General features: G+C 42.4%; 1 protein-coding gene across 1 annotated transcript in view; it reads right to left on the minus strand.

The window, feature by feature from the left end:
* Window positions 1-1,739: 1,739 nt before the first annotated feature.
* The window catches only part of LOC135540422 (DDB1- and CUL4-associated factor 1-like), a 37,787-nt gene continuing 23,459 nt past the window's right edge, over window positions 1,740-16,067 (minus strand). Inside the window, exons 17-26 of the mRNA XM_064967045.1 lie at window positions 15,684-15,866; window positions 12,882-13,080; window positions 9,645-9,727; window positions 9,438-9,522; window positions 8,742-8,975; window positions 8,120-8,318; window positions 7,948-8,021; window positions 7,063-7,155; window positions 6,460-6,703; window positions 1,740-3,082 (exon numbers count right to left, since the gene is read on the minus strand). Of these exons, the coding sequence (XP_064823117.1) occupies window positions 3,003-3,082; window positions 6,460-6,703; window positions 7,063-7,155; window positions 7,948-8,021; window positions 8,120-8,318; window positions 8,742-8,975; window positions 9,438-9,522; window positions 9,645-9,727; window positions 12,882-13,080; window positions 15,684-15,866 (1,474 nt within the window). The 3' untranslated portion in view covers window positions 1,740-3,002. The remainder of the gene's footprint in view (window positions 3,083-6,459; window positions 6,704-7,062; window positions 7,156-7,947; window positions 8,022-8,119; window positions 8,319-8,741; window positions 8,976-9,437; window positions 9,523-9,644; window positions 9,728-12,881; window positions 13,081-15,683; window positions 15,867-16,067) is intronic.

Genomic DNA, 16,067 nt, shown 5'->3' on the forward strand with positions numbered 1-16,067 from the left:
AATTTCAATTCATATTAATTGTGTTCACTTTGCGGCTCCGTTGCACCAGGATGGCAGCTATGGATAACAGGTAGTCGAGCCCTCAGAGAGGAGGTGGCAGGGTTGGGGTCAATTCCATTTCAAGTTCGGTAGCCTAAAAATGTTGTCCCTTACCCACTGATTTGAATCAGATATATTTCAGTCCAAACAATGTTAAAGTATATATACACACACACACACACAAATATATACACTACCGGTCAATTTTTAGAACATCTACTCATATAAGGTTTATGTATTTTTTACTATTTTCTATATTGTACAATAGTGAAGACATCAACACTATGAAATAACACATATGGAATCATGTAGTAACCAACAAAGTGTTAAAACAAATCAAAATATATTTTATATTTGTGATTCTTCAATTAGTCACCCTTTGCCTTGATGACAGATTTTCACACTCCTCGGCATTCTCTCAACCAGCTTCATGCGGAATCCTTTTCCAACAGTGTTGAAGGGGTTCCAACATACGCTGAGCACTTGCTGGCTGCTTTTCCTTCACTCTGCGGTCCGACTCATACCAAACCATTTCAATTGAGTTGAGGTCGGGTGATGATTGGGGCCAGGTCATCTGATGCAGCACTCCATCACTCTCCTCCTTTGTCAAATAGCCCTGACACAGCCTGGAGGTGTGTTTTGGTTCATTGTCCTGCTGAAAATCAAATGATAGTCCCACTAAGCCCAAATCAGATGGGATGGCGTATCGCTGCAGAACGCTGTGGTAGCCATGCTGGTTAAGTGCCTTGAATTCTAAATATATCACAGACAGTGTCACCAGCAAATCACCCCCACACCATAACACCTCCTCCTCCATGCTTCAACGGTGGGAAATACACATGCGGAGATCATCTGTTCACACACACACACCGCGTCTCACAAAGACATTGAGGTTGGAACCAAAAATCTCCAATTTGGACAGATTTCCACTGGTTTAAAGTCCATTATTCGTGTTTCTTGGCCCAAGCAAGTCTCTTATGATTGGTGTCCTTTAGTAGTAGTGGTTTCTTTAGTAGTGGTCTCCTCTGAACAGTTGATGTTGAGATGTGTCTGTTACTTTAACTCTGCGAAGCATTTATTTGAGCTGCTATCTGAGGCTGTTAACTCTAATGAACTTATCCTCTGCAGCAGAGGTAACTCTGGGTCTTCCTTTCCTGTGGCGGTCCTCATGAGAGCCGGTTTCATCATAGTGCTTGGTGGTTTTTTGCGACTGCACATGAAGAAACTTTCAAAGTTCTTTAATTTTTTTCCAGATTGACTGACCTTCATGTCTTAAAGTAATGATGGACTGTCGTTCCTCTTTGCTGATTGGCTCAAACACATTAAGGAGGAAAGAAATTCCACAAATTAACTTAACAAGGCACACCTGTTAATTGTAATGCATTCCTGGTGACTACCTCATGAAGCTGGTTGAAAGAATGCCAGGAGTGTGCAAAGCTGTCATCAAGGCAAATGGTGGCTATATGAAGAATCTCAAATATATTTGGATTTGTTAAACACTTTTTTGGTTACGACATGATTCCACATGTGTTATTTCATAGTTTTGATGTCTTCACTATTATTCTATAAATGTAGAAAATAGTACAAAAATGTAAAAAAATGAAACCCTTAAATGAGTCGGTGTTCTAAAACTTTTGACCGGTAGTGTAAATGATATATATATATATATATATATATGGCTGTTTAAATATCAATATGTATCCACATTATGCAACACTGACCTCTAGAGGCCATTAAACTCCCTACACCCGTTTGCCACTATAGAACACCCTTTTCACACTGTGCAGGCTTGGATATTATCTTTTCACATTGCCCATGTACAGCACCATTCCAGCAACTATGCTGGATGTGTAACCGGGCCGGGCCAGCTGGGCTCCGTGGTGTGAAAAAGCGAACATATGAGCATTCAGTTACATTTTCATTAATATTTTATATTAATTGTCACTGGCATTTGACAAAGTACAATAACCCCCAAAAATAATAATATAGTACATAAATTAACAGTTTTGAAGCTATACATCATTTTGACTCGACTGGTTAGCTTGACAAAGCTTTGCAAAACAACAGTCGATCTGAAACACTAAAATAATGAAAAGTTGTCTGCCATTATTTGTTGTCATAACTTCAATTTAACGGAGAAGGTTGCATCCTTAAAGCGATAGTAGTCTTTGTATTAACGAGTAGATTTAACAGGGCTGGATGGAGCAACTAGCCCGGTTCTGTCCTGGAGGTGTTCTTGTCTATTAAATGTTATGTATTAATGTCATGTTTCGTGGTCTGTGTTCTATGTGGACCCCAAGAAGAGGAGCGGCTGCATTTGCAACAACTAATGGGGATGCTAATATAATAACAAATACAAGAGCAGTAGCTATTTCACAGCTACAAATCCCCAAAATGAAAACATACCAAATTAACAAAAACAAAAACAAAAAAAAGTTAGTTATATTAAAAAAAAGGCCAACAAACCTCTGAAAAAAAAAAAATCTTATTTTTGTACAATTCAAATTGCTACACGTCAGATAAAGAAAGTGTTGATAGTTTGTCTAAGTGTCCTTCGGTCTAAAATATCAAGTCTCTTTCCCCTGTCAAATGAGTGCAGACTTCCAAATGGAACCCAAGACCCTACACCCAAGAACATCTTAAGAGGCATTGAAAAGCAATGCAATATTCTCTGACCTACAAGAGCGCCTAGCGTGTAGTTGCTAGGGTTACATTCGGAATTCAGTGGGTAGCCTGTCATGTCCAACAACACCATCAGTCAACAGTCATCGGTCCTTCACTATGACCATCTCACACCTGGGATTGCTTCAAATAGCATCTTTTTATTTCATATTTTCTCTTTGTGCATATGAATTCACATTCATAGGGGGGGGGGGGGGTCCCCAATTTCTCCAGCTTAAGTGGCAATGGGTGGATACTTGTTGTGTCCCTTTTGTCACTTCCTGGTTGTCCTGTTCGCTGTTTTAGTCGCTCATAGACAGGAAGAGTTGGTCCTCCAGATCCGAGGTGTCAGTGCTGCCGTCTGAGCTGTCGGAACTGTCAGCTGTATGGGAAGACAGAAAGATGGTGTGAGTGTGTGTACTTACTAACTTTTACTGTTCCCCAACAAACTATTATAGTTTCAAGTTCCTTGGTGTCCACATCACCAACAAACTAACTTGGTCCAAACACACCAAGACAGTCGTGAAGAGGGCACGACAAAGCCTATTCCCCCTCAGGAGACTAAAAAGATTTGGCATGGGTCCCCAGATCCTCAAAAGGTTCTACAGGTGCACCATCGAGAGCATCCTGACGGGTTGCATCACTGCCTGGCATGGCAACTGCTCGGCCTCCGACCGCAAGGCACTTCAGAGGGTAGTGGGTACGGCCCAGTACATCACTGGGGCAAAGCTTCCTGCCATCCAGGACCTCTATACCAGGCGGTGTCAGAGGAAGGCCCTAAAAATGGTCAAAGACTACAGCCACCCTAGTCATAGACTGTTCTCTCTGCTACTGCACGGCAAGCGGTACCGGAGCACCAAGTCTTGGTCCAAGAGGCTTCTAAACAGTTTCTACCCCCAAAGCCATAAGACTCCTGAACAGCTAATCAAATGGCTACCCAGACTGTTTGCATCATCTGTCCACTACCATCCATACGCTGCTGCAGCAACTCTGTTTATCATCTATGCACAAGTCACTTTAACAACTATGCCTACATGTCCATACTACCTATATACCAGCACCCCCTGTATATAGCCTCCACATTGACTCTGTACCGGTACCCCCTGTATATAGCCTCCACATTGACTCTGTACCGGTACCCCCTGTATATAGCCTCCACATTGACTCTGTACCGGTACCCCCTGTATATAGCCTCCACATTGACTCTGTACCAGTACCCCCTGTATATAGCCTCCACATTGACTCTGTACCGGTACCCCCTGTATATAGCCTCCACATTGACTCTGTACCGGTACCCCCTGTATATAGCCTCCACATTGACTCTGTACCAGTACCCCCTGTATATAGCCTCCACATTGACTCTGTACCGGTACCCCCTGTATATAGCCTTGGTTAATGGGCTTTGCATTGGTTGGTTATGGGCTTGTACTACTACTACACCTGTTGTATTCAGCATTTCACTGTAAGGTCTACTCCACCTGTTGTATTCAGCATTTCACTGTAAGGTCTACTACACCTGTTGTATTCAGCATTTCACTGTAAGGTCTACTACACCTGTTGTATTCAGCATTTCACTGTAAGGTCTACTACACCTGTTGTATTCAGCATTTCACTGTAATGTCTACTACACCTGTTGTATTCAGCATTTCACTGTAAGGTCTACTACATCTGTTGTATTCAGCATTTCACTGTAAGGTCTACTACACCTGTTGTATTCAGCATTTCACTGTAATGTCTACTACACCTGTTGTATTCAGCATTTCACTGTAATGTCTACTACACCTGTTGTATTCAGCATTTCACTGTAAGGTCTACTACATCTGTTGTATTCAGCATTTCACTGTAAGGTCTACTACACCTGTTGTATTCAGCATTTCACTGTGAGGTCTACTACACATGTTGTATTCAGCATTTCACTGTAAGGTCTACTACATCTGTTGTATTCAGCATTTCACTGTAAGGTCTACTACACCTGTTGTATTCAGCATTTCACTGTAATGTCTACTACACCTGTTGTATTCAGCATTTCACTGTAAGGTCTACTACACCTGTTGTATTCAGCATTTCACTGTAATGTCTACTACACCTGTTGTATTCAGCATTTCACTGTAAGGTCTACTACACCTGTTGTATTCAGCATTTCACTGTAAGGTCTACTACACCTGTTGTATTCAGCATTTCACTGTAATGTCTACTACACCTGTTGTATTCAGCATTTCACTGTAAGGTCTACTACACCTGTTGTATTCAGCATTTCACTGTAAGGTCTACTACACCTGTTGTATTCAGCATTTCACTGTAAGGTCTACTACACCTGTTGTATTCAGCATTTCACTGTAAGGTCTACTACACCTGTTGTATTCGGCGCATGTGACAAATACAATTTGATGTTAAAATTTGATTCGTTTTTTTTTTTTGCCCAAAAATCAAATGGATCAATGAATCAGACATAATCCTCTTGGGAAACATAGTGCTGCCGGTCTTGGTCTGCTGTTTTCGCTTCTCGACTAGTGGATGTTTTGTGTGTGTGTGTAGTGTGTGTAGTGTGTGTGTGTGTAGTGTGTGTGTGTGTAGTGTGTGTAGTGTGTGTGTGTGTAGTGTGTGTGTGTGTAGTGTGTGTATGTGTAGTGTGTGTGTGTGTGTGTGTATGTGTAGTGTGTGTGTGTGTGTGTGTGTGTGTAGTGTGTGTGTGTGTAGTGTGTGTGTGTAGTGTGTGTGTGTGTAGTGTGTGTGTGTGTGTAGTGTGTGTGTGTGTAGTGTGTGTGTGTGTAGTGTGTGTAGTGTGTAGTGTGTGTAGTGTGTAGTGTGTGTGTAGTGTGTGTGTAGTGTGTGTAGTGTGTGTGTGTGTGTGTGTGTGTGTGTGTGTGTGTGTAGTGTGTGTGTGTGTGTGTGTAGTGTGTGTAGTGTGTGTGTAGTGTGTGTAGTGTGTGTGTGTGTGTGTGTGTGTAGTGTGTGTGTGTGTGTGTGTGTGTAGTGTGTGTAGTGTGTGTGTGTGTGTAGTGTGTGTGTGTGTAGTGTGTGTGTGTGTAGTGTGTGTGTGTGTGTGTGTGTGTGTGTAGTAGTGTGTGTGTGTAGGTAGTGTGTGTGTGTGTGTGTGTGTGTGTGTGTAGTGTGTGTGTGTGTGTGTGTGTGTGTGTAGTGTGTGTGTGTGTGTGTGTGTGTGTAGTGTGTGTGTGTAGTGTGTGTGTGTGTAGTGTGTGTGTAGTGTGTGTGTGTAGTGTGTGTGTGTGTGTGTAGTGTGTGTGTGTGTGTAGTGTGTGTGTGTAGTGTGTGTGTGTGTAGTGTGTGTGTGTAGTGTGTGTTTGTGTGTAGTGTGTGTTTGTGTGTAGTGTGTGTGTGTGTGTGTAGTGTGTGTGTAGTGTGTGCGTTTGTGTGTGTGTGTAGTGTGTGTGTGTAGTGTGTGTGTGTAGTGTGTGTGTGTAGTGTGTGTGTGTTGTGTGTGTGTGTAGTGTGTGTGTGTAGTGTGTGTGTGTAGTGTGTGTGTGTAGTGTGTGTGTGTGTGTAGTGTGTGTGTGTGTGTAGTGTGTGTGTGTGTAGTGTGTGTGTGTGTAGTGTGTGTGTAGTGTGTGTGTGTGTGTGTGTGTGTGTGTGTGTGTGTGTAGTGTGTGTGTGTAGTGTGTGTGTAGTGTGTGTGTGTGTAGTGTGTGTGTGTGTGTGTGTGTGTGTGTGTGTGTGTAGTGTGTGTGTGTGTGTGTAGTGTGTGTGTGTGTGTGTGTGTGTGATAAATGATTTTCCCAAGAAGACACCGCAGTTACTCACATCCCAGGTCAATCTCAGCATCGTTGTTCGAGTCATCCTCATCATCATCATCATCGTCATCATCAGCTTGGAGCAGCCTGGCCACTGCTTCATCATCCGAGGGAGAGAAGTCGTTACCTCCATCCTCCTCTCCGTCTCCTCCCTCGATCAGCTCGGCCAACAGCGGGTCAGTCTCCATGTCATCATCGTCGTCATCTTCATCGTCGTCGTCGTCGTCAGAGTCTTCATCACCATCTTGATCCTCCTGGTGGGAAGGTGACACATTTTGAACACAAATCAACACAAGGTGAAACAAGATTAAATATATGTATAAAAAAAAAACAAAAAAAACACATCAATATATTTGAACACAGTTAACACAAGGGCAAACAGTGGGGAGAGGTTGGGATAGAAGCAGGTGTTTCAGTGACGGGCGAGGATAGGAACAAAGGTTCTGGTGTGTAACCTTGTGGGCTCTCAAAACCCAGATCAAAGAGCACTGGGCAGTATGGGTTGAAATGGAGAGACTGGATATTAGAGATGAGGAACACTAGGAGAGAGCTGATGTAGATACGATGCTGAAGTTAGACTGAGTTTAGTAGAGAGAAGGACAGCATTTCTTACCTGATCTTCATCATCCTCTCCCTCCTCAGCTAGTCTCTGTCTCCCCACTTCATACAGGCGACACACCGTGTCCATGTTGATAGAGTCCTGGTTCTAAAGACGTTAGAACACACAACTTGAGACGAACTGCTGACCGACAGAGAGAACTACACTTCCCACATTCCACTCTTTAGAAGAACACACAGCTTGAGACAAACTGCTGACCGACAGAGAGAACTACACTTCCCACATTCCACTCTTTAGAAGAACACACAGCTTGAGACAAACTGCTGACCGACAGAGAGAACTACACTTCCCATATTCCACTCTTTAGAAGAACACACAACTTGAGACGAACTGCTGTTTCTTTTTGGATGTCTATTTGGGACTCAGATCAAGAGCCAGAGTAGAACAGAGAGCAATAATATGGTATCATCAGGGAGCATTGCACCACCATAATCCCGAACCCCTAGCCCCTAATCCATAGCCCTTTACCCCTAGGCCCTAATCCTTAACCTCAAGCCCTAACGCCTAGCCCTCAACCCCTAACCCTTTACCCCTAATCCTTAACCCCTAGCCCCTAGCCCCTAATCCATAGCCCTTTACCCCTAGGCCCTAATCCTTAACCTCAAGCCCTAACGCCTAGCCCTCAACCCCTAGCCCTTTACCCCTAGCCCCTAATCCTTAACCCCTAATCCTTTACCCCTAGCCCTAATCTCTAGCCCCTAATCCCTAATCCCTATATAAGAATATGGGACACAAACAATACAGCTCATTCTTCCTACATGATAACAACCATATACTGATTGACAGGTAGAATTGAACGGTAGAATGGAACGGTCAGGAGCAGAGCTAAAAGACGTAACCTGGAATATGAGCAATGGAAATAAAAACCAGGAAGATTACCTCGATGACAGCCAGGTAGCAGTCCCTAGTGTCAGTACACAGATCAAAGATATTCCTCTTCACATCCACAGTAGCTGAGGAAGAACATACAACCAGAAGTTAATTTCAACCAATATGCCACAGGCCACAAAACAAAATCCCTATGCTTGACCTATGACCTTTAAGGTCATACCGATGGGTTTGTAGTCGGTGGCGTCAAAGGTTCTGAAGGAGGAACCAAAGGGACTCTTCATCTGTTGGTCCATCACATCATCCTCCTCATCAGCCTGGAGCATGGCTCCGTACATGACCGTAGCGTTGTTGTTGAACACTCCTCTACACTGGTCCAAGGCAGGCACAGTGTGGAGGAGATGGAACGTTCTCAGGTCCCACTGGCATAGCTGGTCAAGGTGATCATCACTTCCAAATCAATGTTTTTACTGATATGACCTGGATAAACTCAGGCCATAGTTATAAAGGCTACGATTAGATCTCCCCTGAGTTTTTACACGTCTGGTGATACTCATGATAAAAGCAGCAGGATGCCAAATCCAAGGAGCATTTTTACAGATTATCTTTTTGGATTTGTTTAAATTAGATTTGCTCTGTTAACAAAAGTGAGCATTAAATGTATTGCAGTGAGTTGTGACTGTTCTTTTTGTTAATAAAGTTGTTCGTTAACCAAACAGGAAGGAATAAGGACCAAACCAGGAAGTAATAAGGATCAAACCAGGAAGTAATAAGGACCAAACCAGGAAGTAATAAGGACCAAACCAGGAAGTAATAAGGACCAAAACAGGAAGTAATAAGGATACAATCTCTGTGTTGATGATGACCTCGAGGCGGTTGGGATGGAACACGCCGCTGATGTTCATATTGAACTTGTCAAACTTGTGGATGGCCTGAGCAGAGCGCACGTCCCACATGACCCCGTCGTTGAGCACCAGGTCGTCGCTAGGGTTAAAGGTCGCACAGTTCCTCTTGTAGTTGTTGGCCAGGCCAGGGTCATTAAGGGTCAGCAACTTCTGGCCTGACTGGATGTCATAGATCTGGACACAAATGAAGGTGAAATTAACATTCTAAACTTGAGAAAACCAGTGCTGAAAAAAAAAACAAGAATGGATTTAAAAAATAATTTTAAAACAAGAATGGGATAAACATTTAAAATAAAATAAAAACAAACGAGAATGGATAAAAATACATGTAAAAAACGAGAATGGATTTAAAAAACAAACAAATAAAACAATGGATTTTTTAAAAACACAAAAAAACAATGGATAAAAAAACCGAGAATGGATTAAAAACAGAGTAAAACAAGAGGCCAGCTCACTGCTCATAGGAAGCACCGTGCACGGGCCTCTCATTTCTTTATTTATACATCGGTGTAGGAAAATATGAATTATACATGTACAGTGGTTTTAAGACAAGAGTTCAAAGTGCCGGAGTTCAAAGAATATAAGTTCAGCAACAGGTGACAGAAAAGACACGGTATAAACGAAGAGTCGACTTACATGAGCTACCTGGTCCTTGGTGCCAATCACTCGGTCTTGTGACAGTTTACTGAACTCTACGTAATGGTCGTCCAAAAAGGAATGCCTGAAACAGAAGACAATACCGATGGCTGTTTGCTTATGCAAGTCTCTATAAAAGGAAATGACTAAACTAACAACAAGCCAATGACTAAAGAGTTCAGACTACGGGCTCAGAGTGACACTCACTTCATCTCGAAGACAGACTGCATGCTCCAGAGAGCTGACAGCGGGACACTCCACGAGGCAGACGTCAGCAGCAGAGAACCGTCCTGGAAATACAGGAGAGATCAGTGTTGGAAGAAGAAGAAAAGCCAGTCTACCACTGCACATACTATTGAGGCCTGCTACGGTGATTACTGCTAATAGAGAAATATTTGGGAAATACGCTGCATTGACTTGATGCATAGAGCTCAAGGTGTGATGGCTGAGCTGTGACAGCTGTAGCTGGAATATCATTATTACAACCGGTAGTCGTCATAGTAGTGGTAGTAGTGGTAGTAGAGGCAGTAGTAGTAGTAGTAGTAGTAGTGTAGTAGTAGTAGTAGTTGTAGTAGTAGTAGTGCTAATAGTAGTAGTTGTAGTAGTGCTAATAGTAGTAGTAGTTGTAGTAGTGCTAATAGTAGTAGTAGAGTAGTAGTAGTAGTAGTAGTAGTAGTAGTAGAGGTAGTAGAGGCAGTAGTAGTAGTAGTAGTGCTAATAGTAGTAGTTGTAGTAGTGCTAATAGTAGTAGTAGTTGTAGTGCTAATAGTAGTAGTAGAGGCAGTAGAGGCAGTAGTAGTAGTAGTAGTAGTAGTAGTAGTAGTAGTAGTAGTAGTAGGTAGTAGTAGTAGTAGTAGTAGTAGTAGCAGTAGTAGTAGTAGTTGTAGTAGTGGTAATAGTAGCAGTAGTAGCAGTAGTAGTAGTAGTTGTAGTAGTGGTAATAGTAGCAGTAGTAGCAGTAGTAGTAGTAGTTGTAGTAGTGGTAATAGTAGCAGTAGTAGCAGTAGTAGTAGTGGTAGTAGCAGTAGTAGGAGCAGTAGTGGTAGTAGTAGTTGTAGTAGTGGTAGTAGTAGTAATAGTAGTGGTAATAGTAGTAGTTGTAGTAATAATAGTAGTGGTAATTGTAGTAGCAGTAGTGGTAGTAGCAATAGTAGCAGCAGTAGTAGCAGTAGTAGTAATAGTAGTAGTAGTACTAGTAGTAGCAGTAATTGTAGTAGCAGTAGTGGTAGTAGTGGTTATAGTAGTAGTAGTGGTAGTAGTAGTAGTAGTAGTAGTAGTAGTAGCAGTAATAGTAGCAGCAGTAGTAGTAGTAGTAGTAGCAGCAGCAGTAGTAGCAGCAGTAGCAGTAATAGTAGCAGTAGTAGTAGTAGTTGTTGTAGTAGTGGTAGTAGCAGTAGTAGTTGTAGTAGTTGTAGTAGTGGTAATAGTAGCAGAAGTAGCAGTAGTAGTAGTAGTGGTAGTAGCAGTAGTAGTAGTAGTAGTAGCAGTAGTAGTAGCAGTAGTAGTAGTAGTTGTAATAGTAGCAGTAGTAGTGGTAGTAGTAGTAGTTGTAGTAATAGTAGTGGTAATAGTAGTAGTTGTAGTAATAGTAGTGGTAATAGTAGTAGTAATAATAGTAGTGGTAATTGTAGTAGCTGTAGTGGTAATTGTAGTAGCAGTAGTGGTAGTAGTGGTTATAGTAGTAGTAGTGGTAATAGTAGTAGTAGTAGTAGTGGTAATAGTAGTAGTAGCAGCAGTAGTAGTAGTAGCAGCAGTAGTAATAGTAATAGTAGTAGTAGTAGTAGTAGTAGTAGTAGTAGTAGTAGTAGTAGTAGTAGTAGTAGCAGCAGTAGTAGCAGCAGCAGTAGTAGTAGTTGTAGTGGTAATAGTAGTAGCAGTAGTAGTAGTAGTGGTAATAGTAGTAGTAGTGGTAGTAGTAGTAGTAGTAGCAGTAGTAGTAGCAGTAGTAGTGGTAATAGTAAGAGCAGTAGTAGTGGTAATAGTAGTAGTAGTAGAAGCAGTAGTAGTAGCAGCAGTAGTAGTAGTGGCAATAGTAGTAGCAGTAGTAGTAGTGGTAGAGGCAGTAGTAGCAGTAGCAGTAGAGACAGTAGTAGTAGTAGCAGTAGTAGTAGTAGAGGCAGTAGTAGTAGCAGTAGTAGTAGTAGCAGTAATAGTAATAGTAGTAGTGGTAATAGTAGTAGTAGTAGTAGCAGCAGTAGTAGTAGAGGCAGTAGTAGTAGTAGCAGTAGTAGTAGTAGTAGCAGTAATAGTAGTAGTAGTGGTAGTAGTAGTAGTAGTAGTAGCAGTAGTAGTAGCAGCAGTAGTGGTAATAGTAGTAGCAGTAGTAGCAGCAGTAGCAGCAGTAGTAGCAGTAGTAGTGGCAGCAGCAGTAGTAGTAGAGGCAGTAGTAGTAGTAGTAGTAGTAGAAACAGCAGTAGTAGTAGTAGCAGCAGTAGTGGTAATAGTAGTAGTAATAGTAGCAGCAGTAGTAGTAGCAGTATTAGCAGTAATAGTAGTAGTAGTAGTGGCAGCAGCAGTAGTAGTAGAGGCAGTAGTAGTAGTAATAGTAGTAGCAGTAGCAGTAGCAGTAGTAGTAGTAGTAGTAGTAGTAGAATCAGTAGTAGTAGCAGTAGTAGCAGCAGTAGTAGTAGTGGTAATAGTAGTAGCAGTAGTAGTAGTAGAGGTAGTAGTAGTAGCAGCAGTAGTAGTAGCAGCAGTAGCAGTAGAGGCAGTAGTAGTAGTAGTAGTAGCAGTAGTGGCAGTAGAGGCAGTAGTAGTAGTGGTAGTAGTAGTAGTAGTAGTAGCAGCAGAAGTAGAGGCAGTAGTAGTAGAGGCAGTAGTAGTAGTAGCAGCAGTAGTGGTAATAGTAGTGATAGTAGTAGTAGTAGTAGACACCTGAAACCCCACCTCTTCAAGGAATACCTAGGATAGGATAAAGTAATCCTTCTCACCCCCCCCCCCTTAAATGATTTAGATGCACTATTGTAAAGTAGCTGTTCCACTGGATGTCAGAAGGTGAATTCACCAATTTGTAAGTCTATAAAGTTACATAAATCTATAAAGTTACATAGATATGATTTTTTTAGGATATATCCGAAGTATCGTTTTGACAATATCACAATATAATTTTTGCGGTAGTTGGCTGTACCAAAACGCCAGTATTTTTCCTTCATAGCTTGTTCTCCAACATATTTTAAAACATTTAGGATTTCAGCATATTTATTTCCATGATATATCATTTTCTCCTGACTCTCAGCAGACATCAACAGCATATTACATGACCGGTTTTGATTTTGAGTTCTGATATTTGGCAAATGTGGTAAGCAGTACACAAGATATCATCCAAGGGTGTTGTGTCCAAGTCATCCTGATGGTGGCGCCGTGGGGCCAAACCTTAAACCCGGGCATAGCTGTAGCCATCCTCCTCCTGACCACTCTGATCCATCCAACCAACAATCTACATACCCGTGAGGGCTCCAGGTGAGTGATGGCTGAAGTATGACAGCTGTAGCTAGCCTCCTCCAGGCCGCTGAACACGTTATAGAGCTTCAGGTGTCCTGTACACGTCCCCAGCATCAGGAAACGCTCGCGGGCTGAGAAGGCACAGCAGGTGAAACCACTGTCATCCTCCTCAGCCTCCCTGAACACTGAGATGGGCCGGAACCTGGGGGGGAGAGACATCATGAAGGGGTTAGTTAAAGAGATGGAGAGAGACATCATGAAGGGGTTAGCTAAAGAGATGGAGAGAGAGACATCATGAAGGGGTTAGTTAAAGAGATGGAGAGAGAGACATCATGAAGGGGTTAGTTAAAGAGATGGAGAGAGAGAGAGAGACATCATGAAGGGGTTAGTTAAAGAGATGGAGAGAGAGACATCATGAAGGGGTTAGTTAAAGAGATGGCGAGAGACATGAAGGGGTTAGTTAAAGAGATGGAGAGAGACATGAAGGGGTTAGTTAAAGAGATGGAGAGATGGAGTTAAAGAGACATGAAGGGGTTAGTTAAAGAGATGGAGAGAGAGACATCATGAAGGGGTTAGCTAAAGAGATGGAGAGAGAGACATCATGAAGGGGTTAGCTAAAGAGATGGAGAGAGACATGAAGGGGTTAGTTAAAGAGATGGAGAGAGACATGAAGGGGTTAGTTAAAGAGATGGAGAGACATGAAGGGTTTAGTTAAAGAGATGGAGAGACATGAAGGGGTTAGTTAAAGAGATGGAGAGAGAGACATCATGAAGGGGTTAGCTAAAGAGATGGAGAGAGACATGAAGGGGTTAGTTAAAGAGATGGAGAGAGACATGAAGGGGTTAGTTAAAGAGATGGAGAGAGACATCATGAAGGGGTTAGTTAAAGAGATGGAGAGAGACATCATGAAGGGGTTAGTTAAAGAGATGGAGAGAGACATCATGAAGGGGTTAGTTAAAGAGATGGAGAGAGACATCATGAAGGGGTTAGTTAAAGAGATGGAGAGAGACATCATGAAGGGGTTAGTTAAAGAGATGGAGAGAGACATCATGAAGGGGTTAGTTAAAGAGATGGAGAGAGACATGAAGGGGTTAGTTAAAGAGATGGAGAGAGACATGAAGGGGTTAGTTAAAGAGATGGAGAGAGACATGAAGGGGTTAGTTAAAGAGATGGAGAGAGACATGAAGGGGTTAGTTAAAGAGATGGAGAGAGACATGAAGGGGTTAGTTAAAGAGATGGAGGGAGACATCATGAAGGGGTTAGTTAAAGAGATGGAGAGAGAGACATCATGAAGGGTTTAGTTAAATGAAGGGAGACATTGAAGGGGTTAGTTAAAGAGATGGAGAGAGAGACATCATGAAGGGGTTAGTTAAAGAGATGGAGAGAGAGACATCATGAAGGGTTTAGTTAAAGAGATAGAGAGAGACATCATGAAGGGTTTAGTTAAAGAGATGGAGAGAGAGACATCATGAAGGGTTTAGTTAAAGAGATGGAGAGAGACATCATGAAGGGGTTAGTTAAAGTGATGGAGAGAGACATGAAGGGGTTAGTTAAAGAGATGGAGAGAGACATGAAGGGGTTAGTTAAAGAGATGGAGAGAGACATGAAGGGGTTAGTTAAAGAGATGGAGAGAGACATGAAGGGGTTAGTTAAAGAGATGGAGGGAGAGACATCATGAAGGGGTTAGTTAAAGAGATGGAGAGAGACATCATGAAGGGGTTAGTTAAAGACATGAGAGACATCATGAAGGGGTTAGTTAAAGACATGAGAGACATCATGAAGGGGTTAGTTAAAGAGATGAGACATCATGAAGGGGTTAGTTAAAGAGATGGAGGGAGAGAGACATCATGAAGGGGTTAGTTAAAGAGATGGAGAGAGAGAGACATCATGAAGGGGTTAGTTAAAGAGATGGAGAGAGACATCATGAAGGGGTTAGTTAAAGAGATGGAGGGAGAGAGAGACATCATGAAGGGGTTAGTTAAAGAGATGGAGAGAGACATGAAGGGGTTAGCTAAAGAGATGGAGGGAGAGAGAGAGAGACATCATGAAGGGGTTGGTTAAAGTGTTAACTACTGTGTAATAAATTTAAAAAAATATATTTTTATTTTTTATTTTTTTATTACACAGTAGCTAACACATATGTACTTTTATTTAACTAGGCAAGTCAGTTAAGAACAAATTCTTATTTTCAATGACGGCCTACCGGGGAACAGTGAGTTAACTGCCTTGTTCAGGGGGCAGAACAACAGATTTTCACCTTGTCAGCTCGGGGATTCGAACTTGCAAACCTTTCGGTTTACCAGTCCAACGCTCTAACCGCTAGGCTACTAATATCTAGAATGTACTGTTTAATAAAAACCAATGCAGTAAGTAACAAATATCAGCATACTAGTCTCCTCCTGCGGAGAATGAATCATTTCATGTGTAATTGCGTTGAATCCAGGGACACTTATTCATTTTTGGTACAGCGCGTCCCCCCCTCAGCTGATTATCAGCTGTTGTCAAACACGTGGGTCTGGAAAAACTATCTTCTTCAATAGTGAACTGAATTGTGACGAAAAGCCTGAATGAACATGACATCCTGGCATTTAAAACAAACAAAATGTTCCACATTTCACATACTATTCTTTTTGTTGGCAAAATGTCTGCTGTTTCGTACTGGTATTTGGACACAGCCAGAGTCTTCATCCCAACTCCTTTGAAGGAGGTGAAGAAATGAAGGTAGCCACGTCAGACTATTGACATGACCCCCCCCTCCAAAAAAAAGACAAGAGGCCTGGATGTAAATGCCGGGGGCCATTCTACCTGCTGAAGATGAGATGTCTGTCCAGACAACCTCCGTCCACCCCTCCATGTTTAGGATACAACACCCTGCTGGTCAGTCTGGAGGTGAAGTTAGTGGGGGCCTGGCATCTCTGCTTGGGCTCTGGGCACTGGTGGGGTGTGAACAGGGAGAAGGGGGGGCAGGTAGTCACCGGGTTCCTACACCTGAAATAAATGTACAAAAATATATCAGAAATTAGTCAATAAGCGTGGTATTTTCAAATGCCAGGCATGTTACAAATCATGTAACATGGGGGAGAGAGGGGGTGGGTGGAGGGAGAGAGAGAGAGGGGGGTGGGGGTGAGAGAGAAAGAAGGGGGAGGGGGAAGAGAGAGGGGGTAGAGAGAGAGAGGGGGTGGGGGGAGA

The sequence above is a fragment of the Oncorhynchus masou genome, chromosome 5, assembly GCF_036934945.1.
Source record: "Oncorhynchus masou masou isolate Uvic2021 chromosome 5, UVic_Omas_1.1, whole genome shotgun sequence".
Classification (NCBI taxonomy): domain Eukaryota; kingdom Metazoa; phylum Chordata; class Actinopteri; order Salmoniformes; family Salmonidae; genus Oncorhynchus; species Oncorhynchus masou.